This window comes from Bufo bufo, chromosome 1 (genome assembly GCF_905171765.1).
Source record: "Bufo bufo chromosome 1, aBufBuf1.1, whole genome shotgun sequence".
NCBI classification, from domain to species: domain Eukaryota; kingdom Metazoa; phylum Chordata; class Amphibia; order Anura; family Bufonidae; genus Bufo; species Bufo bufo.
This window is the reverse complement of record NC_053389.1, coordinates 28,891,257-28,918,851: the sequence shown is the minus strand read 5'-3', so window position 1 is coordinate 28,918,851 and position 27,595 is coordinate 28,891,257. Positions and strand designations below refer to the sequence as shown.

The window sequence follows — 27,595 nt, the reverse complement described above, 5'->3', positions numbered from 1 at the left end:
GGTATTAGTTAAACCTTTGCAGTAGTCCTGCTGGGGTACTGCATGATGACAACACTGGCCATTGCAGTGCAGAGCGAAGCCTGAAAGAACTGGGCCCTTGATGAGCATGGCAAGATGCCAGCTTAGTTGTTTACATGCTGAAGCGGGCAAAATTCTTCTGCACAAGCGTCCAATAAAATCACATCTGCGAGGATTTTGACACGCAATTCGATAGAATCGGACCTGACATGAATTTCAAGAAATTCGCTCATCTGTTATTTTTGTTAATTTTTCTTTTCTTTTCTTTTTTTGTAAACCTAATGAAATCCTCCAGATTGTTATAATTAGCCTCTCAGATCCTGATGTCCTTACCTTCAGGAAGTCAGCGCTCGTTCATTAGCACAAACCTCGGTAATGTGCGTTCTTTCTTATTTTAATGCTTCCTGCTCCTTACTAATGATTTCCAGATCATCAACCACTGAGGTTGTAGAGACTTTACCCATAGAAATGCCAGGTGCATGTATTGCTGTGCCTGTAATAATGGCACGTCATGGCAGAAGCTCAGTGAAGGGGGGCACCCTCTTACTCAAAAAGAAGGAAAAATGCAATGATTCACTTTTTTGGGGTATATTGCATCCACTTAGTGCATCCACTTAAGGCCTCTTGTGTCCGTGGCCGTATTGCGGCCTGCATACGGCGGGTCCCCAATATATGGGACACCGGCCGTGTGCATTCCACATCACAGATGCGGACCGATTGAAGTGAATGAAATCCGGAGATGCGGTGTGGAACGGAACGGAACCACGGAACTGAAGTACTAAGGAGTGCTTCTGTGGTGTTCCGTTCCGTGCTTCCGTCCTGCTAAAAGATAGAACTTGTCCTATCTTTTTGCGGAACGGATGGATCGTGAACCCCATTCAAGTGAATGGGGTCGAGACCCGCATGCGGCTGGCCCACGGGCGGTGCCCGTGCGGACCCCAATGCAAGAGGCCTAAGGGTAGAGTTCTTGTCCCAGGACAATGACTGCAATCTATATCTAGAAATATCCGTGCTCACAAAGATGATTTAGGAAAAATAGTTGTAATGCAAAGGCATACCCAGGAGAAACCAAGGTGGAGGTAAGCATGGAGCCCCTTCTGCTTTCTCGCACTCACAAAACGATTTACATTCCTGTACAACTCCTCCATTTGGGCGCTGAATGCAGCTGGTAGAGATGAGCGAAGTTTTCTAAAATTTGATTTGGTTGCTTCATCGAATTTTACAAAAAAATGCACTTTGTGACGAGTTAGGGTGCATTCACATCACCGTTTAGCTTTCCATTCCTCTGATCCATCCGAGAGAGAAAAAAAAACAGGATCCAGTAAAAAAAAAAATGGATCCTGTTGCATCCGTTGTCATCCATTTGAGCCATTTCCATTTGAGATCCTTTTTTTTTTAGACAGAAACAAATCCTACATGCAGCACTTTTGTTTCCGTCTAAAAAAACGGATCTTAGATGGAAATGGCTCAAACGGATGACAACTGATGCAACAGGATCTGTTTTTTTATTGGATCCTGTAAAAAAAACGGATCCTGTGCAATCCTATGCATACCTGATGCAACAGGATCCGTTTTCATACAGGATCCTGTTTTTTTATTCTCTCTCTCTCTTCTTCTGACGGATCAGAAGAACGGAAAGCTAAACGGTGATGTGAATGCACCTTACTTGGTCAAGAAGGGCATTTCTTTGTAAGTAGTGGGTGCAATGACAGGGAACGGCGATTGTACTGCTCCCCGTCATTGTACCCCTCAGATGCCGCGCGGGTTACATTTAAAAAAAATCTTTAAAAAATCATACTTACCTTAAATCATTTACTCGCGACTGGCCAGCCGCCACCATCTTGAGTAAAGATCTTGCACGGTTGAACGTCATCACGTTCGGCGGTGTGATGACGTTATATGTCACCGCGCATTGATTCACCACCATGAAGCACGAGGTAATTTGGCTTCGCGGCAAATCAAATTTATCATGAATTTGGATCGAAGTCCACTTTGTGGATTTCGGTTTGCTCAACACTAGGAGCAGGAACTGCCTACATCCCATTGTACATCCCTGCACAGCGCTTCCATGTAGGCGCTAAATGCAGCAGGAGGTCCTGGCCAAAGGTGGTTGAAGCAGAAACATCTGAGCAAAGAAGCAGTTAAGGCTAGTTTCACACTAGCGGCAAGGAACTCCAGTAGGCTGTTTCGGCAGGTGAACAGCCTGTCGGATCCGTGCTGCCGCTAGTGCACATGTGCCCCCGGACTACCGCTCTGGACTCATTGACTATAATGGGGGCGGGCCGGAGTGCCGGCGGCAGCACGGCAGCTCATGCCAAGAGGCGGCCGGAATAAAGTACTACATGTACTACACCCATCTGATTTTGATGACTTATCCTGAGAATAGGTCATCAGTATCATAAAACCAGAAAACCCCTTTAAGCTTTTGAAAAAAAACTTCTCACCACTAGAGTTGAGCGGACACCTGGATGTTCGGGTTCGACGGGTTCGGCCGAACTTCAGAAAAAAGTTTGAGTTCGGGACCCGAACTTGACCCCGAACCTGAACCCTATTGAAGTCAATGGGGACCTGAACTTTTGAGCACTAAATTGGCTGTAAAAATGTCATGCAAAGGGCTAGAGGGCTGAAAATGGCGTCAAAATGTGGTTAAGAGCATGGCAAGTGCTCTGCAAACAAATGTGGATAGGGAAATTACTTAAAATAACATAAAATACGTAAAAAAAAAAAAAAAAATCTTGATCTAGGAGGAGGAGGTCCATATGGAGTAGGAGGTTTAGGAGGCGGTGGATGTGGCGGTGTAGGTGGAAGCGGCGGTGGAGGAGGAGGATGTAGCCTACACTGCTTTTTGGTTTTAAATGTATTTGTATTTTTTAAATTAGGGTACACCCCAAAACATTGGGAAATATAACCTGTGATAACCCCCTCCAGTCGTGCTAAACACACGTTCAGACAATACACTGGCTGCAGGGCAGGCCAGCACCTCCAAGGGGTAAAGGGCAAGCTCAGGCCATGTGCCCAATTTGGAGACCAGAAGTTGCAGGGGCTGACCCCTGTCAGTCAGTGTAGGCGTGTGCACACTTAGTGCCCCACCATGTCGCACGTCCCCGTGATGTTCACGATCCAATTTGATATCTGCTCTATCAACTTTCAATGTTCTTTTATGCGCCTACCATGGTGATCATGGGTGGCGGGGAATCAGGGTTCCAGGCCGGAGAGGGAGCGTGAGAAAGAGAGACCACATCTAAGGGAGGATTAATTCTTTCAAATTTAAAATTATAGAGTTGAAATATGGGAGAAATTATTAAAGCGTAAAATTGTGACAACTTTTCAAAGTTTAAACATTGAATGAAAGGATGTGGCGCACATTAATTACTGAATAATATATAAAATTTTATTCCCTGTCACCTATGCATAGCAGGTGTTTATTCACGTCTAAAATTGTATAATGTCAACCCAAGAATGTAACAGAAAAATTATCGAAATTTATTAAGCTGTCAACTAGGTAGAGAAGGGGTACATCACACCCAAAAATTGTTGAATTTCACCAGAATATATAACTGACAATTTTTTTTTTTTGTTTAACCTGTCTACTTGGTATAGCAGTGGTACTATACACCCCAAAATTTGTTAATTTCACTAGAAAATGTAACAGACAATTTATTTATTTATTTTAATCGGCCTACTAGGTATAGCAGTGGTACTATACACCCAAAAATGTGTGAATTTCACCCGAAAATGTAAATGACAAAGTAGTGAAATGATATTAAAAAAAACACGTACAAATAAAAAAAAAAAATTGTTATTTATGAGGTGGAGTTCCACATGGAGTAGGAGTTTGAGGAGGCGGTGGACGTAGCGGTGTAGGTGGAAGCGGCGGGGGAGGAGGATGAGGTAGCCAACACTGGTTTTTGGTTTTAATTTAATTTTTTTAAATTAGGGTAAACTCCAAAAGAGTGTGAAATATCCAAAATACAAACATGAGCAATTGCGCTGCAGTATAACAATGGCTGCTTAGTGCCGGTATACATGTCTATTCTGCACAAGGTACGGAGAAGTCCTGAGGGATCCCTGCCTGGTTCATTTTAATGAATGTGAGCTTGTCCATGTTGGCTGTGGACAGGCGGCTGCGCTTGTCTGTGATGACGCCCCCTGCCGTGCTAAACACACGTTCAGGGGGGGGCGTGGCCTGACGGAGCTCGATGGTGGCTGCTTGTTAGCAGAGCTCTCGCCACCAGAACCTGTCTCAGCCTCTATCACAGCACTATCCAACGACTGGCATGAAGATTCAGCCGAAGGACTGCACACAGGCCACTTCTGGGCATAAAGAAGACCCAAACCCGAGGTCGGACATGGAGAAATTCCTTAGTAAGTCGGCCTCTCAGCCGCCAGCGCGGCACTCTAAGATGGCGCCGAAACATCATGGTGCGGCCTCGAGCGACTCCGTAGTATCCCAGGCATCGAGAGATGAGGAGGCCATAGAAGATGGTAGCTCACAACACGGAGACGAACGGTCCGATCTCACCAGAGAGTTTCTGGAAGAGAGCCCTGGATCCGTTGGCTGCGGACCTGGTGTCCATAAAAACTGACATTCATTACATTGGCGACCGGGTCGAAACCTTCGAGCAGTCTCAAGATGCCATACTTACATTTAACTCAGCAGTAAAAGAATCCTTGTACTCCCACGCCAGAGAGATGAATACACTCCTGCTGCAAATGGAGGACCAGGAGAACAGAAACAGGCGGAGAAATATCAGGATCAGAGGTCTGCCAGAGGCGGATGATAAAGAGGACCTATTCCAGGTCATGGACTCCCTCTTCCACATGCTATTGGGTCCGAAACAAGCGGTCCATGTTACAGTCGAAAGAGTACACCGAGCCCTAAAACCGAAACCGGTATCCCGCGATAATCCGAGGGATGTAATTTGTGGTATCCTGAGCTACAGGGATACCGAGCTAATCTTACAAGCTGCAAAGAAGAAGGGTGAAGTGAAGTTCCAAGGGGTTAATGTCCAGTTATACCAGGACTTGGCTGCTTCTACCCTGCAAAAAAGGAGACTTCTAAAGCCACTCACCGACCTCCTTCGCTCCTCCAAGTTCCCTTACAGATGGCTTTTTCCCTTTGGGATCCTGATTACAGCGGGGAACCGTCGCATAACCGTCCGTACACCTGAAGATCTTCCGCCAGTTTGGGAAGCGCTGCAACAGTAGCCGCTGGAGATTCCTTCCTGGCTGCCTATCCCATCTATGGAGGACTTACCACCGCTACCGTCGGTGTCAAAATGGATGAAGCCGAAACCTCAGAGATCCGGGAAGTACAAGAGGGCCTGGTCCCAAGGCGTACCAGATTGAGGGCCTGCCACCAGTGGTATTTTCTTTTTTAATTCTGGTATCGCCCGATTGCCTGGACTGCTTCCTTAGAGTTTATAAACCACCCATGATTTTAAAGCAGTAATATGCTAATTATGCATTTCAGTTTAATGTATCTATAGCTTTAAGTTGATTCAGAGCTTTACCTACTACCCTATAAGGCTGTCGTAAGGGTAGTATTAGTATATCTTATATTAGTTAATGGCGAGGCTGGGAAGATGGGATTCTGGGCTGGTCGGGATACAAATGCTATTAGTGTATTTACTTTCCTCCCCCCAGCATAAAACTCTGAATGCGTTGGAAACTACCTTTAAGTTATGTTCGTTGTTTTGAGGTTTTACTTGATTTGTTATGTATATCCTTGATATCTGGACAGATGTATGGCCTTAGCTCGTGGTTTTATAGCCAGTTCCAATGGCTCCATTAACGTTAAGTTTTTCCATCTTTAATGTGCATGGATGTAATAACCCCATGAAACGTAGTAGAATTTTTCAAGTCCTCAAAAAAATTGCAGTTGATATAGCCCTCCTTCAAGAGATCCATTTTTCTAACTCCCACTTGCCTAATCTAAGTAACTCCCCTTTTAATCTATGGTACCATGCTACTTCTAGCAGCTCAGCGGCAAGAGGAGTCAGCATCGGATTCAAGCGAGGTATCCCCTTTACATTACACTCAGAGTTAAAAATCTTCTCTTGAAGGGAGAAATAGGCCATCTTACAGTCACTGCAATATATATGCGCCTAATGTAAAAACGGTCAGCTGGTTAAAGGATGTGCTTAGCAAAATTAGCGCATTTGCTGCGGGTGTCCTTTTAGTAGGGGGGGACCTCAATCTTACCCTAAACCCCCTGTTTGATTCCTCAACCCAGAAATCGGCCATTTCATTTTGTGCTCTCAAGTCGGCCCAATCACACCTTAGAGCCCTTCACCTCAGTGATGTTTGGAGGTCGGTGCATGGTGACAGGCGAGATTATACGTTCTACTCTAACCCTCATAAGTCCTACCAGAGGTTGGATTATTTTTTTTATCTCTGATAGATTCTTACCAGCGGTTCAATCCTCTGTGGTTCACAACATCACGGTTTCTGATCATGCACCGGTCTCCTTTGTCATCAGTTTCCCTGACTTGTGTGGAAGAGAATGGACCTGGAGATTGAATCATACCCTTCTTGACTCACAGAATCAAATGGAATCCATGTCACAAAAATTACAAGAGTACTTCACCCTGAATGTAGATTCCACCTCATCTAGGGCTATAGTATGGGAGGCACACAAAGCGGTAATAAGGGGGGAGTTCATTGCACTGGGCTCTCACATTAAAAAGAGTAGAATGAGAAATATGTCGGACCTGCTATCCCGCATTGCCACACTCGAAGCGTCCCATAAACGCTCACTCGCAATTAAGGGATTTGGAAGAACTCAAAACCCTGAGACAGGAACTTAAGGGGCTGTTAAACATAAAAGCATCTAGGGCTTACTTGAGATTAAAACACAAACATTATGTTCATGGAAATAGAGGGGGCAAGATTATGTCAGCACTCATCAAAAAACGGGATGATCAGGTCTTTATCAAGCATATGAGATCACAAGACGGGTCTCTCACAACAGACACCCAAAAGATATCAAAAATATTTAGAGATTACTACCACGCTTTGTACAATCTTAGGCATGGGGAACAGGGAGGTGTAATGTTGGCACGGGATGAGGAAATAGGGAAGTTTTTACAGAAGTTGAATCTACCGATTCTTACAGATTCTTCAATATTAACCCTGTTAGCCCCTATAACTCTGGAGGAGGTGAAAAGAGTGCTTAGAACTACACCGTCCGGTAAGAGCCCGGGCCCAGGCGGCTTCACGGTGGCTTATTATAAGCGGTTTCTCCCAATTTTAGGCCCACAACTTGTAGCCTTTTTCAACTCACTATTGAATGGTACCCCCCTGACTAAACAGGCGTTAGAGGCACATATTATTGTATTGCCGAAACCGGGAAAAGACTTAGAATCTCCCTTCTAGCTTTAGACCGATTTCGCTATTAAATGCAGACGTGAAACTGTGGGCGAAACTTTTAGCCAGTAGACTCTCTCCTCTGCTGCCAGGGATTGTTTCTCCAGAACAATCTGGCTTTGTGGGGGGCAGGGAGTGCAGAGACAGCACTTTTCGGGTTTTACAAGCTCAGCAATTCGCCTTGAAACATGGGAAGAAGCTTGTGTTCCTCAGCACTGACGCTGAAAAGGCGTTTGACAGAGTGGATTGGAAATATATGGAAGCCACACTGTTGGGTGCTGTCTCTGGACTCTAGCCCCTCCGCAAAAGTCCAAGTTAACGGTATACTACCTGTACGCCTACCTTTAAGATAACAAATGGGACACGACAGGGATGCCCGCTCTCTCCCACATTGTTTATACTCTGCTTGGAGACGTTTATTCAAGCTTTGAGACAGGACCCTGCAATTCAAGGGTTAACAGTAGGAAATGAGATTCATACTGTAGCCGCGTTTGCGGATGGCATGCTAATATTTTTAACAAAACCAGAAGAGGCGCTACCAGCCCTCCTGAAACAGTTAGACACATTTGGATCCCTGTCCAACTTTAAAATTAACCTCTCTAAATGCACAGCCTTAGGCATTAACATCGCCCGTTCGTTAGCAGAGAGACTTAAGAGGGACTTTCCCTTCCAATGGCATGACTCCCACATTAAGTATTTAGGCATCAAAGTGACAAAAGACCCTAATCAACTATTTTCCCAGAACTATTCACCATTGCTATCCAATATTAGACAACAACTTGCAGATATTAAGATCCCTTATCTATCTTGGATAGGGAGGAAAAATTTATAAAAAACTTAGATCTTGCCCAAATTACTATATACTTTGCAGACCCTACCCATTCCCCTTCCTCAATCCTTCCTGGCACAGGTCCGCAGCCTTTTCTCCTCCTTCATATGGGGAAACAGCAGTCCTAGACTCGCATACAAAGTTTTAGCAAAACCCAGATTCAGAGGCGGCGTCGGTCTACCAGATGCGGCTACTTATTACAGAGCAATTCAACTTAGATTACACTCTGAACTTAGCAATCCTAGGATATGCAAGCTGGGTTGCCAAATAGCCAGGAGGTTATTAGGCCCAAAGGGCTTAGCAGGCTTATGGGATCCCAAGGCGGTAGTTAAAGGTAACAAAGGCATGGGCAAACTTGACCCCTTCAATGGAGTTTTGGTCACATGGTCTAAAGTGTCAGCACACATATACCCCTTTCAATGTTTGTCACCGTGTACTCCTATATGTTATTTACCATACTTGCTAACAAAAGGCTTCCGGGACGACCTGGGTCTATGGGCGGCGCTGGGCACGGATGCAATAGGTGACATCTTAAAGCAACGAGTGGTCCCTTCCATTCAATGTCTTCGAACTAGTTTTCCACATATTCCATGGTCACCTCTATATTATTCACAATTCCTGAAGATATGCAATCAGTATATAGAGTGTACCCCTGACCGACTTGACCCTTCTTGGTATGATATGATTTTGACGCAACAAACAAACAAAAAGGGGATTGTCTCTAAGCTATATAATAAGTTATTAGACATCGAAGGTTCATCCAAACCCCTTTTCATCTCTCAATGGGAAAGAGACATGAATACCTCCTTTGATAGTGAAACAGTAGATAGGATTCTTTGTCACTCACACGGGTACTCTAGATGCATTAGGATCCAGGAGAACGCCTATAAACTAGTCACTAGGTGGTACAATACGCCTGTCAAACTTCATGCCATGGATTCCTCACATTCGGATCACTGTTGGAGGTGTAGAGGCGCTAAAGGCACATTATTTCATATATGGTGGGAATGTCCCCTGATTTCCCCCTTCTGGGATATGATCTCTGAACATATCCAAGAGATTTGCCCCTCCTCCTCGCCTTGCTTAATTTACCCAATGTCAAGTTTGTACTGGCAAAGCACTCCCTGTTAACCTCATTAGTTGCTGCAGCGAAGCTATTAATTCCTATGTTTTGGCTTACCAACAAAGTGCCACAATTGGTAGACTGGACCGACAAAGTACAAGAGGTATGTCAATTGGAGGAGTTGTCTAGCTGGGAATCCTTGTCCCATGATAAGTATCTGTTGGTGTGGAATCCATGGCTGAAGTGGCACGATAATCACATTCTGGTTAATAGTACCTCACATAATTTAGGACTTACTTGAAAAAGTTATAGTGGTAAGGGAAATGTTAGTGTGACTAGTTACATAATTGCTGCACTTAATGTACCGCTGCATACTTGGTAAAGTAGTTTTGTAACATGATTGAATCATAGGTGATGTGATCGTGGGATAGTTGGTAGAATATGTGATCTGGCTAATCATTGTCTAGGTTTAATTTGTCAGTGCTGAGGTGGAACCACCAGTCACGAGTAATTAATATGTGAACTCAAACAAGCAATATGTATGCTCTGTATCAGATCAAGGATGGACTCTATGTTTTTCTCTTCATTGTTTAATTGTACAGTGCCTTTCTACTGATTTATTTACAAAAGGAAAATCTTAAATAAAGATTTGATAAAAAAATAAAAAAAACACACACATTCGGACGATACACTGGCTGCAGGGCAGGCCAGCACCTCCAAGCTCAGGCCATGTGCCCAATTTGGAGACGCAGAAGTTGAATGGGGCAGACCCGTCATTCAGTACGTGTAGGCGTGTGCACACATACTGCTCCACCATGTTGGTGAAACGGTGCCCCAGCTGCATTGGCGACCTCTTCCTCATCCTCTGCCTTGTTCTTCTACTGTGCCCCCGCTGTCAGGTGGGAATGCCACCAGCAGCGGACAACGTACCGTCCTTAATTCCCTCACTGCAGCGTGCGCTTGTACTCGCGCATCTTACGATCACGCTGCAGTGAGGGAATTAACCACCTGCCATCTGGGCCATTTGCCCCATTCCTGACCAGGCCAAATTTTGCAAAACTGACATATCTCACTTTATGTGGTAATAACTTTGGAACGCCTTTATTTATCCAAGTCATTCAGAGATTGTTTTCTCGTGACACATTGTACTTCATGATAGTCATAAATTTGAGTCAAAATATTTCACCTTTATTTATGGAAAAATCCCAAATTCACCCAAAAATGTGAAAAATTCGCAATTTTCTCAATTTCAATTTCTCTGCTTTTAAAACAGAAAGTGATACCTCATTAAATATTTATTATTTAACATTCCCTATATGTCTACTTGATGTTGGCATCATTTTGGAAATGTAATTTTATTTTTTTAGGACGTTAGAAGGCTTAGAAGTTTAGAAGCAATTCTTCAAATTTTTAAGAAAATTGCCAAAACCCACTTTTTAAGGACCAGTTCAGGTCTGAAGTCCCTTTGTGGGGCCTACATAGTGGATACCCCCATAAATGACCCCATTGTAGAAACTACACCCCTCAAGGTATTCAAAACCGATTTTACAAACTTTGTTAACCCTTTAGGCGTTCCACAAGAATTAAAGGAAAATGGAGATCAAATTTTAAAATTTCACTTTTTTGGCAGATTTTCCATTTTAATCAATTTTTTTCTTTAACACATCGATGGTTAACAGCCAAACAAAACTCAATATTTATTACCCAGATTCTGCGGTTTACAGAAACACCCCACATGTGGTCGTAAACTGCTGTATGGGCACACGGCAGGGCGCAGAAGAAAAGGAACTCCACATGGTTTTTAGATGCCATGTCCCATTTGAAGCCCCCCGATGCACCCTTACAGTAGAAACTCCCAAGAAGTGACCCCATTTTGGAAACTAGGGGATAAGGTGCCAGTTTTATTTGTACTATTTTTGGGTACATATGATTTTTTGATCATTCATTATAGCACTTTATGGGGCAAGGTGACCAAAAATTGGTTGTTTTAGCACAGTTTCTATTTATTTATTTTTACAGCGTTCACCTGAGAGGTTCAGTCAAGTGACATTTTTATAGAGCAGATTGTTACGGACGTGGCGATACCTAATATGTATACTTTTTCTCATTTATTAAAGTTTTACACAATAATAGCATTTTTGAAACAAAAAAATTATGTTTTAATGTGTCCATGTTCTGAGAGCTATAGTTTTTTTTATTTTTGGAGAGATTTTCTTATGTAGGGGCTCATTTTTTGCGGGATGAGGTGACGGTTTTATTGGTACTATTTTGTGGGACCTACGCGATTTTGATCACTTGGTGTTGCACCTTTTGTGATGCAAGGTGACAAAAATTGCTTGTTTTGACACAGTTTTTTTTTTTTTTTTTTACGGTGTTCACCCGAGGGGTTAGGTCATGTGATATTTTTATAGAGCTGGTTTTTACGGACGCGGCAATACCTAATATGTATACTTTTTTTATTTTTTCTATTTTTAACTTTTTTTTTTCATTCCTTACTTGGGGACTTTTTTTTTTTACATGTGAAACTTTTTTTAATTTTTTTATTTTCAACCTTTTATTTTTATTTTTTTTATTTTACACTTTTCGTCCCCCATAAGGTCATACAAGACCTCTGGGGGACATTTACTTCACTTATTTTTTTTTTTTCACTGTTGATTTCTCCTGTAACTGGGGCTGACATAGTAGCCCCAGTTACAGGACAAATACACCCCTAGAGAGGCTGTACAGCAGCAATCCAGCGCTGTACAGCCTCAGAGCAGGGCTGATCGAGGTCTCTGAGAGACCTCACACAGCTCCTGCACTCTCCGGTCCCGGCGAAGCATAGTGTAGTGTACGGGAACTGTAATACCCGTCACTACCAAAGTGTCACTTGGTGTGCTGTCGTCCCTCCTAATTATGGGGAAGTTGTTATATGTCAGTTTTATAAAATGTCATGTAATGTATGTATTTTCCTGTTACTGAAACTTGCATGTACAGGCCTGCTAGGGGTGTCATTCCAGCTTCTAGTCAATAGAGGGAGCTAGGGAGCCCTAGTTTATATAAGGCCCAGTCAGGGAAGTGCAAGGCAGACGGAGTCTAGTGTCTGTAATCTACAGTTGGAGATTAGACAATGTCTGAGACAAGTCCAGGCCTGAAGCCTGCTGTCCAGGAGAAGATTCCCTCCTGAATTCCCATATGCAGAAACAGGAATATGTTAGCTCAAGAGCCTGAGGAAGTTTCCAGAAGCTGAGAGAGACAGAGGCAAAGATCAGGAAAGCAAGAGGTACTCAGAAAGACAGAGGAGGTACTTATTAAAGCTATAGCCAAGGATATAAAGCCAGAACTAGGTTAATGGGCCTTGGTGAAGATATGCTATATTCCAGGATCAGACAGAATTAGAGTGCAAGCTCCTGTGCTGCAAGTCCTGTGTTCAACACTCTGTAATCACCTTGCTGTAACTGAATTGCCTGCATCGACCGAATTGCAAAATCGACTGTATGCCAAGGAACTGCGATTCCAATATTGTCTCTGCTTGAAAACTACTAAAGTTGGAGTTCTGTTTTAATACTACGTTTCCTCAATTTATTCCTGCATCCGCAAACGGCGTGCCACCGTTTACTTGGCACTGGCGTCACGAACAATTTCTACCTATACCTGCCCTTGCAGAGAGTCAGCTGTACCAGGTTAGTGTATATTGCACTACATCACCCAGAAACACCTATTGCACACAACTTGAGTACGCTGCACCTCCGCTTCCTTCTCTGCATACACAGCGGACGTAAAGCGGTTAAGGACGATACGTTGTCCTTGTAACGGGGATCCAGCAGCGTGGCCACCCAGTAATCAGCACAAGTTAGTATGTGAGCAACTCGGCCGTCGTTGCGGAGACACTGCAGCATGTAATCGCTCATGTGTGCCAGGCTGCCCAGAGGCAACGAAAAGCTGTCCTCTGTGGGAGGTTTATCGTTTGTGTCCTCTGTATCCCCCCATCCACGCACCAGTGATAACCATTAGCTGGTCTGGGTGCCACCCTGCTGTGAACATGGTTCCTCCTCCTCCATCTCCTCCTCCTCATCCTCCACCTCCTCATCCTCCAGAACTGTGCCCTGGCTGGACAATTGTGTACCTTGGGTTTGTGGGTGCAGGAACCCACCCTCGGAGCCCCTTGGGAATGACTGGCCGGAAACCCTATGAAATGATCCCTCCTCCTCCTCCTGTGCCACATCCTCTTCCATGATCGCCAGGAGCGTTTTTTCAAGGAGGCATAGAAGTGGGATAGTAACGCTGAGAACGGGGTTATCGGCACTGGCCATGTGGGTGGAGTACTCGAAACAGCGCAACAAGGAACACAGGTCTCGCATGGAGGCCCAGTCATTGGTGGTGAAGTGGGGCTGTTCCACCGAGCGACTCACCCGTGCGTGCTGCAGCTGAAACTCCACTATGGCCCGCTGTTGTGCAGCGTACTCAAGTTGTGTGCAATAGGTGTTTCTGGGTGATGTAGTGCAATAGACACTGACCTGGTACGGCTGACTCTCTGCAAGGGCAGGTATAGGTAGAAATAGTTCGTGACGCCAGTGCCAAGTAAACGGTGGCACGCCGTTTGCGGATGCAGGAATAAATTGAGGAAACGTAGTATTAAAACAGAACTCCAACTTTAGTAGTTTTCAAGCAGAGACAATATTGGAATCGCAGTTCCTTGGCATACAGTCGATTTTGCAATTCGGTCGATGCAGGCAATTCAGTTACAGCAAGGTGATTACAGAGTGTTGAACACAGGACTTGCAGCACAGGAGCTTGCACTCTAATTCTGTCTGATCCTGGAATATAGCATATCTTCACCAAGGCCCATTAACCTAGTTCTGGCTTTATATCCTTGGCTATAGCTTTAATCAGTACCTCCTCTGTCTTTCTGAGTACCTCTTGCTTTCCTGATCTTTGCTTCTCTGTCTCTCTCAACTGCTGGACACTTCCTCAGGCTCTAGAAACTTCTGAGCTGTGGTCTAGACTGGCCTTTGCTTTTCTGTCTGGGCCTTATATAAACTAGGGCTCTCTAGCTCCCTCTAGCGACTAGAAGCTGGAATGACACCCCTGCAGGCCTGTACATGCAAGTTTCACAGCAACAGGGAAACACATAGCATTGCATTACATGACATTTTATAAAACTGACATATAACAACTTCCCCATAACTAAGGAGGGACGACAGCACACCAAGTGACACTTTGGTAGTGACGGGTATTACAGTCCCCGTACACTACATACCCCACTGCTTTAAGCTGAGTACGACCTCGTACTCCATCATGGGTCGCCCAACTGGAATCTCTACCTGAAATAGAAAATAGAGACATGCAGGCATACATACATGTAATTCATCTGCATTTACATTTACATCAGGTCCAATTGGCAAAAGTGAAGGGTAGTGACAAGGGGCGTCGTTCTCTTCTCTCAGGATAATGAATGGAACGGGGGCGCTGACCTGGCACAGCGTAACATTATAACCAGGATAGTCCATGACAATGAATAAGTCCATGATAGAACAGCAAAATAGATAAAACAGCATAAAAGTTCTTGGAGGCTCAAAGAACAAACATGAGTCCGTACCCAGGTTATTTCTTATTAATCACAGAGGCTCTCATTCGGTGGAGTCCATCTCTGGGCACAATACTTTTAAAAGAATAAGAATCTCAGAGGCTCAGGTTCTTTTGAGTCTGTCTCCGGGCACGGTTCCTTAGTATGAAGTTGCACAATAAAAGGACAGCAAAGACAAGTGCTGTAATACCCCTGATCAACCTGAAAAGGGGGTGAAGGGTAAAAGGTGCAACTAAAGGAACAGGCACAACTTGGCGTGGGGTAACAAAAGCAGGCAGGAGATCCTGGAAACAAACGTGGCCTTGCTGACTTTGTGATTTCAGTGGTCAACACCTACCACTGAGCCGTGGACAAACTGGCAGCCGCAACAAAGGACCAGAAACGTAGGACTCCTGTCCTGGAAGGGTTAACATCAAACTTCTGCAGTGAAGTAAATCAAAGGCCTAGCAGGCTGATCACAGTGGCATATCATAACCACTTGGCTCCGCTGGCAGGTATCGTCTGTAGTACTCTTCTACAGGCGGGTGTGCCCACATAACTGTGTCAGGGGGCAGCTGTAGGGTAAAGGGGCCCCTAATAGGTATTGGCCCATTAGGCCTAGGGGTGAACCCTCTGGTGGACCGTGCCGGTCCTTGCATGATCACTGCAGGGTGTAATGCGCTTGGCACCGCCGCAGCAAGCGGTCCGGTGCTCTGGGTGCAGCAGTTTACGGCAATCGCGGGTCCGGTCTGGGGCACTGATGGAGCGGTGGCAACAGAAGGCGGTCTACGGGTGGTGACAGGCACCCTTACCTCATCCTTCCTCGGCGGTGTCTGGATCCTGGCGGTGTACCTCTTGCGCAACTCCCGCAACTTCTCCTCCAGCCGGACGATCTGCTCACCGATGCTCTCTGTGTCGGAGTCGCTGTCATCTGCTGGCGCTGCCGGCGCAGGTACAGTCACCGATGGTGCGGACTCGGCCTCTGCAGGTTCTGGCGATGCGTCTGGTCTCCGACCCCTCCGGATGTTTTCAAAGGTAGCACTAAGTCCTTTTAACTGCTCCAGCTCCGATATTGTCTTCTCCCGACGAGGCAGCTCGGGGGAAGGATAGGGGCTCACCCATTTCTCCAACATGGTTGGCTGCCAGAAGACATTAGGCCCAATGAAGGAGCTCCGCTCCTGAAAGGCGTGATGGGCCGGCTCTGGAGAGCGTTCCGGTTCTCGCTCGCAGCCAGAGTAGTCTTCTCCTTCTTCTGCCTCCCAGTCCTCAGGAGCTCGCTTGGGACGGGTCACGGCAGTTGCATAAGGGCCTCGTAGGCTCTCGGCAGGGGTGTACTCCACTTCCTCTCCCTCGCGGAGGCTGTGCTGGTACGAAGGGAGGTAGTCTCTTTTGACAGACCTTCGATTTACATAGAGGTCTCTGCCAGTTAGATAGTCCTGGATAAACCCGTAGCCACGGGATTTGTCAAATGACAGCACCACTCCCTTTCTCCTTTCCAGGCGGGGTTGGGTGTGCGTATGCTTCTCATGTATTGTCTTAGTTAGTTCCTCATAGATGATTTTGGTCTTTGTATTCCGCTTTATAGCGGCCTCTCGGATCTCCGCCATCAGGGAGGACCATTTGAAAGATGGTTGGAAAAAGTCTCTCCACGAGCCATAGCAGGGCTCGGGTTCTTTCTCCCTTGGGCGGCAGGCGGGTTGCTCCGGTCCCGGAGAGTAGGCCGGTGGAGCCTCTTCTGGCTCTACACCGATGTCAGTCATCTTTGCAATTTCAGGTGCGGACGCTGCAGTAACACTCTGCTCACTATCCAACATGCTCGATCCTTCTGAGGAGAGCGATAGGGTCGCGTCAATTAGAGTAGCCAGCTCCTCCCACTGCACTGGGGAGCCGCCCCCCAGGTATTCCAGTATATGGAAGGCGGTGTCCATGCTGGCAGACATGCAAATGTCCAGATAAGCCGTGGCGCCTGCCCTTGACCTTCTTCCCGCTTTTTCCTCAGAAAGGCGCCAATTTTTCCCGCCTTTTCGGGATGAAGGTGACGCAGCAGTAAATTCAGCAAGCCCAGCAGCCATCTTTGGGTATAAACGCTGTCTATTCACTGACAGCAAGCAGGATTGTAAAAAGTCCACAAAACCACACTCCAATGCGGCGATTTTCTTCCTCTGTGTAGCGCAACACTGCACAGCGCTTTTTAGAGTTTTTTGGTACACTTTGGGTATGATTTTCAGTCCACAAAGTCCACTTGAATAAAACAGGCAAATTGTCACTTTGGTCACAGGGCAACTGTATAAGGCACAAAGTTCACGCTTCTTGCACTAGAAAGCGTGCGTATCCTGTTCGTGACGCCAAAAGAGAGGTGCAGCGTACTCAAGTTGTGTGCAATAGGTGTTTCTGGGTGATGTAGTGCAATAGACACTGACCTGGTACGGCTGACTCTCTGCAAGGGCAGGTATAGGTAGAAATAGTTCGTGACGCCAGTGCCAAGTAAACGGTGGCACGCCGTTTGCGGATGCAGGAATAAATTGAGGAAACGTAGTATTAAAACAGAACTCCAACTTTAGTAGTTTTCAAGCAGAGACAATATTGGAATCGCAGTTCCTTGGCATACAGTCGATTTTGCAATTCGGTCGATGCAGGCAATTCAGTTACAGCAAGGTGATTACAGAGTGTTGAACACAGGACTTGCAGCACAGGAGCTTGCACTCTAATTCTGTCTGATCCTGGAATATAGCATATCTTCACCAAGGCCCATTAACCTAGTTCTGGCTTTATATCCTTGGCTATAGCTTTAATCAGTACCTCCTCTGTCTTTCTGAGTACCTCTTGCTTTCCTGATCTTTGCTTCTGTCTCTCTCAACTGCTGGACACTTCCTCAGGCTCTAGAAACTTCTGAGCTGTGGTCTAGACTGGCCTTTGCTTCCCTGTCTGGGCCTTATATAAACTAGGGCTCTCTAGCTCCCTCTAGCGACTAGAAGCTGGAATGACACCCCTGCAGGCCTGTACATGCAAGTTTCACAGCAACAGGGAAACACATAGCATTGCATTACATGACATTTTATAAAACTGACATGTACCAACTTCTCTATAACTAAGGAGGGACGACAGCACACCAAGTGACACTTTGGTAGTGACGGGTATTACAGTCCCCGTACACTACAGTTGCTCGCACAGTCTCTCCAGCATGTGCAAGGTGGGGTTCCACTTTGTGGGCACGTCGCATATGAGGCGGTGAGCGGGAAGGCCGAAGTTACGCTGCAGCGCTGACAGGCGAGCAGCAGCAGGGTGAGACGGCCCGCACTTTATGCAGCAGCTCTGACATATTGGGGTAATTTTTAAGGAATCTCTGCACCATCAAATTCAGCACATGCGCCAGGCAAGGGATGTGCGTCAAACCGGCTAGTCCCAGAGCTTCTACGAGCTTTCGGCCATTATCGCACACCACCAGGCCGGGCTTGAGGCTGACTGGCACAAACCACTCATCGGTCTGTTGTTAAAGGCCCGTCCACAGCTTCTGTGCGGTGGGGGGTTTGTCCCCCAAACAGATAAGTTTTAAAACTGCCTGCTGTCGTTTACCCCTGGCTGTGCTGAAGTTGGTGGTGACGGTGTTACGCTGACCGGATGAGGAGGCCGTAGAGGATGAGGAAGCGGAGTAGGAGGAGGAAGCAACAAGAGGCAAACTGAAGCGCCCTGCAATCCTCGGTGGTGGAAGGACATGCGCCAAACTGCTATCCGCCTCAGACCCAGCCGCCACTGCATTTACCCAGTGTGCTGTTATGGAGATATAACGGCCCTGACCGTGTTTACTGGTCCACGTATCCGTAGTCAGGTGCACCTTGCCACAGATGGCGTTGCGCAGTGCACACCTGATTTTGTCCCCTACTTGGTTGTGCAGGGAAGGGATGGCTCGCCTTGAAAAGTAGTGGCGGCTGGGCACGACGTACTGTGGGAAAGCCACCGCCATAAGGCCTTTAAAACTATCCGTCTCCACTAGACGGAATGACAGCATTTCAAAAGCCAGTAATTTAGAAATCCTGGCATTCAGGGCTAGGGATCACGGGTGGGTAGGGGGGTTCTTCCTCTTCCTCTCCAGCGTTTGGGAGATGGAGAGCTGAACGCTTCCGTGGGACATTGTGGAGATGCTTGGTGACCCAGGTGATGGTGTTGCTGGCAGATCCTCTGTTTGCGGGGTGCCAGGTGGCACTGTCACTCCAGAGGTGGATGAAGAGGCCGAGACTGCAGCAGAAGAGGAAGCAGGAGGAGCTAGAGACCTTTCTTGGTTTTTGAGGTGTCAACTCCACTGCAGCTCGTGCTTTGCACTTAAATGCCTGGTTATGCAGGTTGTGCTCAGGTTGAGAACGTTTATGCCTCGCTTCAGGCTCTGATTGCACAGCGCGCAAACCACTCATGTCTTGTCGTCAGCACATTGTCTGAAGAACTTCCACGCCAGGGAACTCCTTGGAGCTGGCTTTGGTGTGCTCGGTCCTTTGCTGCGGTGGGCAGTAGCAGGCGTACTGTCTAGAGGACGGCCGCTCCGCTTTTGCACCCTGCTTCCTCTTCTGCTGTGCTGGTGGCTCTGTGCGACCACAACCTCTTCCTCCGAACTACATGGTTCACTCGCATGACCTTGATTCCATGTGGGGTCGAGGACCTCATCGTCCTCCACATCATCTTCCACCCAGTCTTCACCCCTGCCTTCCTTGTCGGTCTGCACACTTTCGAAAGCCCCAGCAGTTGGCACCTGTGTTTCGTCATCATCCGAGACGCGCTGCGATGGTCCTCCCATGTACTCATCTTGAAAAATAAGTGGCTGGGCATCGGTGCACTCGATCTCTTCCACTTCTGGGGCAGGGCTAGGTGGATGGCCCTGGGAAACCCTGCTAACAGAGTCATCAAAAAGCAGAAGAGACTCCTGCATGACTTGGGGCTCAGACTGCTTGGCTGATTTGCAAGGGGGTAAGGTGAAAGACTGATGGAGATCGGCTGCAGGTGCCAACTGTGGTCTTTTAGCAGGAGACTGGGTGGGAGACAATGTGAAGGAACTGGATCCACTGTCAGCAACCCAATCTACTATCGCCTGTACTTGTTCAGGCCTCACCATTCGTAGAACCGCATTAGGCCCAACCAAATACCGCTGCAGGTTCTGTCGCCTGCTCGCACCTGAGGAAGGGGTTTCACTTGTGCGTGTAGCTGGTACAGATCGACCACATCCTCTCCCTGCAACAGGTGCTCCACCAGCAGCACCACGACCTGGGCCACGTCCCTTATTTGACGCTCTCCTCGTATTTCTCGAATTTAGGATCTTGCCCTAAATGGGTGTTTTATTAATAGTAGAATAGAATGACAGTATGTAAAGGGTGTATCTCACATGGCCTGAACCAGACTAGGCCTCAATAAAAAAAAAATTGCCCAAAATGGCTGTATTTTAAATGCTTGAATCAAACCCCTGTATGTAGAGGGTGTATCTCACATGGCCTGAATCAGTGTAGGCCTGAATTAAAAATTTATTTGCACAAAATGGCTGTATTTCAAATGCCTGAATCAAACCCCTGTATGTAGGGGGTGTATCTCACACGGCCTGAACCAGTGTAGGCCTAAATTAAATATTTATTTGCACAAAATGGCTGTATTTTAAATGCCTGAATCAAACCCCTGTATGTAGAGGGTGTATCTCACACGGCCTGAACCAGTGTAGGCCTGAATTCAATATTGGTGCACCAAATGGCGGTATTTCAAATCTCTGAATGTAACCCAAATGTATTAAGGGTGTATCTCACAATGACATCTGCATCAAAGGCTGCCAACAATTTTTTTTTGCCCAAACGAGTGTTTGTTTAACAACTGAATTTGACAGCAGTATATAAGCCTGTAATTTCACAAGTGCTGATGCTGCAAGGCCTGGAAATAGTGTTTTTTGTCAATAAAGTGTGTTTTTCAAACCCCAGAATATGATGGGTGTATTTCTAGCTTAAATTGCACACTGACTAATCCAGATGTTGTAGTTTGCAAAAAAAAAGTTTTTTTGGTAACAGAATTTGAAAGCTGTATATAGATTAAACTTGAATTTAATACTTGCAGATCAGGAAAATACAGTTTTTTGACAAAAAAAAGTGTGTTTTTCAAACCCCAGAAAATGATGGGTGTATTTCTAGCTTAAATTGCACACTGACTAATCACTGAAAGGGGTCGTTGATCCAGGGAGTTATTCTGATTGCCTGATTGGAGTCGGGAAGGGATTTTTTATTCCCCTAAAGTGAGGAAAATTGGCTTCTACCTCACAGGGTTTTTTTTTTTTTTTGCCTTCCTCTGGATCAACTTGCAGGATGACAGGCCGAACTGGATGGACAAATGTCTTTTTCGGCCTTATGTACTAATCCAGATGTTATAGATTGCCAAAAAAATGTTTTTTTGGTAACAGAATATGTAAGCTGTATATATTAAACTTGAATTTAACACTTGCAGATCAGGAAAATACATTTTTTTTACAAAAAAGTGTGTTTTTCAAACCCCAGGAAAATGATGGGTGTATTTCTAGCCTAAATTGCACACTGACTAATCCAGATGTTGTAGATTGCCCAAAAAAATTGTGATTTGCAATGTCCCAAAAGCTGTGATGCAGTGCTGGTGCACTGAGCTTGCATAAAATGGCCGCCGCCACCCACCTAACTAACAGATGGATAAAAGTTGTTTTTTTTTTGGTCAATGGGCTTATGGCAGGGTAAAACGATTGTGCCCTGCACCCACACAACTATTTCTATGTAGATCGCTGAGTTGGATTCTCTCCTATTCTCTCCCTGAAATATCAAGTCCAGCAGCATCCTCTCCCTACACTTGTAACAGCAGAGTGACGTGCAGCGCTACGTGACTCCAGCTTATATAGAGGCTGGGTCACATGCTGCTCTGGCCAATCACAGCCATGCCATTAGTAGGCATGGCTGTGATGGCTTCTAAGGTCAGACAGTTAACCGCTTGTTGATTGGCTGCTCTGCAGCCTTTCAAAAAGTGCCAAGAAATCGCCGAACACCGAACCCGAACTTTTACTGATACAGTTCAGGTTCGCTCAACCCTACTCACCACCCATCCACTTCCCTAGTGTGAGCACAGTCTCAGGTTGAAGGAGCAACAAGACAACCTCTGTGCAGGGCCAGGATTCCACTGCCAAATGCAAGGCCTCTGGCTGTACCAGCTCATGAAGCTTGTTGGGCACACGACCCAAATTGTGGGTTATGTGGGTCTTCTGGGGCATTTTAGGCCATTGCTGGATGGCCAAAGGGAAGGGCTTCAGTGTCCATTCCCAAATCTTTACTTTTTCAATGTTAGCTATAGAGCGGATAGGGGATGGGAACCAAGAAGCCATTATGGCCATATTTAGAAGAGACCCCACACACAACAGGACCAAGGACCCTCACATTCCGCTGGCTGTTGACAGGGAAGTGCATTATGTGAAAGAGGGCAGCAAATTCCATTAGCCTGGTGGGAGAAGGCCACAGGGCTGGATTTGAGGGTCTGTCATATTGAAATCAGGGACATTTCCGTGCCATTTGCTGCTCAATGATGGGGGGTTGCAGTAAATTGATTCAAAAGTTTGGGCCTCGCACTTTGGGAAATGACTTGTAAAAACAGCAGATTGCAGGAGTGGGGGGTTAGACAGGCTGGACAGGGTCTCTTGGTGACTTACCTATTTTGGTTACTTCATGAATTGAGATACATTTGTCAGTGGCCAATGGACATTCCGTTAGTTTTCCTTCGCAGTTCTTCGCATTTTCTGCCGCACACACTAGACATGACAAACGCGAATCTGAAACAGAAGATTCATAAAGCTGAGAAACCCCCCAAAAAAGAGCAATATCATGTGCTATGTCTACAAAGAAATGTTATGTATGGAGGATGTCTCTGTATGAAATCAGAGGTATGTGGAGGACTAGTTGGACTCATTGACTTCTATGGCTGCTATATTCCGTCTCCATTGCATTATAATCGCATTATGAAACCCTAGGCTCTAATCCCGTCAGTGCCTTCACTCAAGGTCAAAGGGGTTGTTGCAAGCATTGGTGGGGAGAATTTAATAGATATAATAGTTAATAGATATACAATGGATTGGTGAGGGCAGTGATTACTGTATATGCATATAAAAGGGTAAAGAGCCGCTGTCACCTCGCCTGACATGTCTTTTCTAATAGCTACTTGTATTTCGCATGTAATAATTCTGGAGAATCCATTTCTTATGACTTTATGTTGTGCCATTCCTCTATTATTCTTACTAAAAGTTACGAATTGCCAGCAGTCTGCAATAAAAGTCCTTGTGGTGACCTTGGCAGTGCTGGTTGGATAGTGTAAGGCTGTGCAGTGACCCAGTCTCTAGCGGTGACACTCAGTTGAACCTTTATAGCAGAGGGCTGGAAATTCACTCATAAACTGCTAGTAAGAATAATAGAGGAATGGCACAAGATAGAGTTATATGAAAAGATGCTGCAGACATGTTATTACATGGGGCATACAAGGACAGTAGATAGTAAAACAGACATGTCAGGTTGTGTTTAAAGGCCATGAACATCTACTGCTCTGACTGCTGGATGTCTAGCCCTTATCTATGAACTCCTGACAGCTCATAAACACTCACAATAGCTCAATTCTTATCCAGCTGATAGGAATATGTCTTAACTGAGTGTGTGGGAGTTCAGAGATAAGGGCTAGACATCGAGCAGTTGGAGCAGCAACCTGACGGTTCAGCATGAAACTGAAAGCAATGTACTCTGCAGATAGACAAGCTTAAAGGAGTTTTATCATCTCAGACATTGGAGGCATACTGCTAGGATATGCCACCAATGCCAAATAGATGTGGGTCCCACCTCCAGAATGAAAGGAGGGTGCATCACACATGCATGGCGTGGTCTTCATTTATTTTTATGGGAATTCTGAAAAAAGCCAAGCGAGCGCGCTCGGCTATTTTCCAGAATTCCCATAGAAATTAATGAACAGCATGCAGTGCAGGGCAGTCACCTCTCCAATCACTTCTATGGGACTCCTGGAAATATCCAAGTCAGCACTTGGCTATTTTCAGAGCTGCCATAGAAATAAACGGAGAGCAACCAGCATGCACGTATGCCTTCCAGTCACTTCGAGGGTCTCATTCTGGAGATAGGAGCCGATCCCACAGGTGGAGCCTCCTGCACCTATGTGATATTGGTGGCATATCCTCGCGATATTCCAGCAATGTCAGAAGTGAGAAACCCCTTTTAATCCCGTAGAACAAAACTGCAGATTTATTATTTTTTTTAATAAAGACCAATTGAAAAAGTCATTCATTGTTCAAAATGAGGACAACGCAATAAAAAAAAAAAATTTCCCCCAAAGGTGTCCACTAGGGATGAGCGAATCGACTTTGGATAAAACATCCGAAGTCGATTCGCATAAAACTTTGCTTCAATACTGTACGGAGCGAGCGCTCCGTACAGTATTAGAATGTATTGGCTTAGATGAGCCAAAGTTATTACTTTCCAAAGTCTCGTGAGACTTCGCATAACAACTTCAGAAATTTATTTATACTGTAAAAAAACATTTCCCAAACCCGGGTTCGGTTCCACGTGGTACCTCGCTCCATCCAGTATTGAAACCAAGTTGTATGCGAATCGACTTCGGATGTTTCATCTGAAGTCGATTCGCTCATCCCTAGTGTCCACAGCCTTTAAGAACGTTGACATATTCTACTTTATGGCAGTCACATCCAGTATTAGAGATACGCTGCTGAACATTGATAGTCAGCGCTCATTTCTGTAGTAATATCTGTTTATCCTCAGTCATGAGTACTGATAAGGTACAGTTATAACCATATCTACACTCATCACCATCATCATCACCATCACCATCAGCAACAGCATAAATATCCATGGCCTGTTTAAACAATGACAATATCAGCAATAAATATCAGAGTCCAGTTATTTATGCAGTAAACTGATTTTAACATTTTTTTCCCAAAATTTTAAGCAAAATAAATTTAAACTGAATAATTAATTCTATTATTTTGACAAATACAAAATGTTGCATAATAAAACCATATAGTAACAAATACATACAATAAAATAATAAACATAAAAAATACCACTACTACTACTAATAAAATACAATAATATTTTATTTCTTAGATTAAAATATAAAACACATTTTGATTGCATGTATTTACAAGATGCATTATATAAAATCAAAATAAAATAAAGTACATTTAAAAGGAGTATTAGAATCATTAGTTTTTCAAATTTATTTCCAAAAAATAAAAATATCCCTTTTGCAAGATTGAAGACTTGACTCATCCGCTTGTCTAGTTACCTACCTGTAGCTGTGATGCCTGATAAGATGCAGATGAACAGGAGCCAGGAGCTTCTCATGACTTTGAAGTTCCTTGAGGATGCTATGAAAACAAGTAGTTTACTGTGCAGCCTTGTGTGCAGATTTACTTTATAACAGGGCGTTGGCTTCATAAGATTATGCCATAAAACAGAGGGGAGGGGATAAATAAAATGGAAAGAGCAGGACAGTAAAAGCTTCAGTATTACATCAGACATGATTGAACTATCAGGGAATGGGATGTGTGCCGTCTTATTGTGGTGATTGCAAGCAGGAGAAATACCAGCCAGCACAGCAACAGCTGGAATATAATGTTATTATGGCCGAGGGATAACCAGCCGCATGATAATACAACAACAGACAGCACAGATAATGTCAGCCGGAACGCTGTCAATTTTTACAAGCCTCAAAAGACATAAATATAATTCACTTTAATATATTAGTCAATATAACAAAGAATTTATGTATACACTTGGACTGTGTACATACATTACATCACGTATCCTGTACTGATCCTGAGTTACATCCTGTATTATACTCCAGAGCTGCACTCACTATTCTGCTGGTGGAGTCACTGTGTACATACATTACATCACGTATCCTGTACTGATCCTGAGTTACATCCTGTATTATACTCCAGAGCTGCACTCACTATTCTGCAGGTGCAGTCACTGTGTACATACATTACTTATCCTGTACTATTCCTGAGTTACATCCTGTATTATACTCCAGAGCTGCACTCACTATTCTGCTGGTGCAGTCACTGTGCACATACATTTCATTACTTATCCTGTACTATTCCTGAGTTACATCCTGTATTATACTCCAGAGCTGCACTCACTATTCTGCTGATGCAGTAACTGTGTATATACATTACATCACGTATCCTGTTCTGATCCTGAGTTACATCCTGTATTATACTCCAGAGCTGCACTCACTATTCTGCTGGTGCAGTCACTGTGTACATACATTTCATCACGTATCCTGTACTGATCCTGAGTTACATCCTGTATTAAACTCCAGAGCTGTACTCACTATTCTGCTGATGCAGTAACTGTGTATATACATTACATCACGTATCCTGTACTGATCCTGAGTTACATCCTGTATTATACTCCAGAGCTGTACTCACTATTCTGCTGGTGCAGTCACTGTGTATATATATTACATCACGTATCCTGTACTGATCCTGAGTTACATCCTGTATTATACTCCAGAGCTGCACTCACTATTCTGCTGGTGCAGTCACTGTGTACATACTTTACATTACTTATCCTGTACTGATCCTGAGTTACATCCTGTATTATACTCCAGAGCTGCACTCACTATTCTGCAGGTGCAGTCACTGTGTACACACATTACATTACTTATCCTGTACTGATCCTGAGTTACATCCTGTATTATACTCCAGAGCTGCACTCACTATTCTGCTGGTGGAGTCACTGTGCACATACATTACTTATCCTGTACTGATCCTGAGTTATATCCTGTATTATAGTCCAGAGCTGCACTCACTATTCTGCTGGTGCCGTCACTGTGCACATACATTTCATTACTTATCCTGTACTGATCTTGCATTACATACTATAACGTATTTCTTTTATTATAAAATTATGAAACATAACAATAATACAATGTAACAATATTAATAAGAAACATAATCATCATAAAATATCAAACACAACCAACCAATAAATACAACTAACACTGGTCCAGCCACCATAATGCAATATTCCGTTGTAGACATACACCAACTACTCACATACATATATACACTGACCCTACACCACAACACTTATATACAAATAATCACAGAAAACTAACTGGTCCAGTTGCTGGTCAGTTACCAAATATACCATCTATATCATCACAACAATATAATAATGATAACAACAATAACCATAATAACATTTTTTTAAATTATACACACACAATAAAAACAGAACTATGTACACTATATACACCCACGCCCACCAACCTTCTCCCCCCCACTAGCCAGAGAGCTGGACCCACCTCTCATGCTCGCATTCCATGTCCATAGACTAGGTTAGGCTAGTGAACAGTCCCAAAGTTCAGAAAGTCCCATGAACACCCCCCCCCCCCTTGAATTACCACCCCACCTAATGGCAAACCCCATAAATACACAATATAAACAGAATAAAAGTAAACTTTAGTAAAACAATAAATAAACAAAATACACAAAAACCCAACAAAGCCCAAGTTTGGTGCCTGCAAGCCCTACATCCTAAATACTGACCAAAACAAAAATCTACCATGTCAAGATCAGCCCACCACCAGGGAAGGGGATGAAAAAACTAGGGCACCGGAAAGAAAAAGCTCCTCCAGAGGAGAGAGGCCCTCCCTGCTCCCCGACTGTCAAATTCTAGAGAGTGCACCTTCACGAGGTCACCCAGAAGGTTCCTCACCACCTCGT

General features: G+C 44.8%; 1 protein-coding gene across 1 annotated transcript in view; it reads right to left on the bottom strand.

The window, feature by feature from the left end:
• LOC120986799 (phospholipase A2 inhibitor and Ly6/PLAUR domain-containing protein-like) overlaps nt 1-25,335 on the bottom strand; it is a 50,359-nt gene extending 25,024 nt beyond the window's left edge. Inside the window, exons 1-2 of the mRNA XM_040415502.1 lie at nt 25,148-25,335; nt 22,499-22,618 (exon numbers count right to left, since the gene is read on the bottom strand). Of these exons, the coding sequence (XP_040271436.1) occupies nt 22,499-22,618; nt 25,148-25,295 (268 nt within the window). The 5' untranslated portion in view covers nt 25,296-25,335. The remainder of the gene's footprint in view (nt 1-22,498; nt 22,619-25,147) is intronic.
• Nucleotides 25,336-27,595: the final 2,260 nt, after the last annotated feature.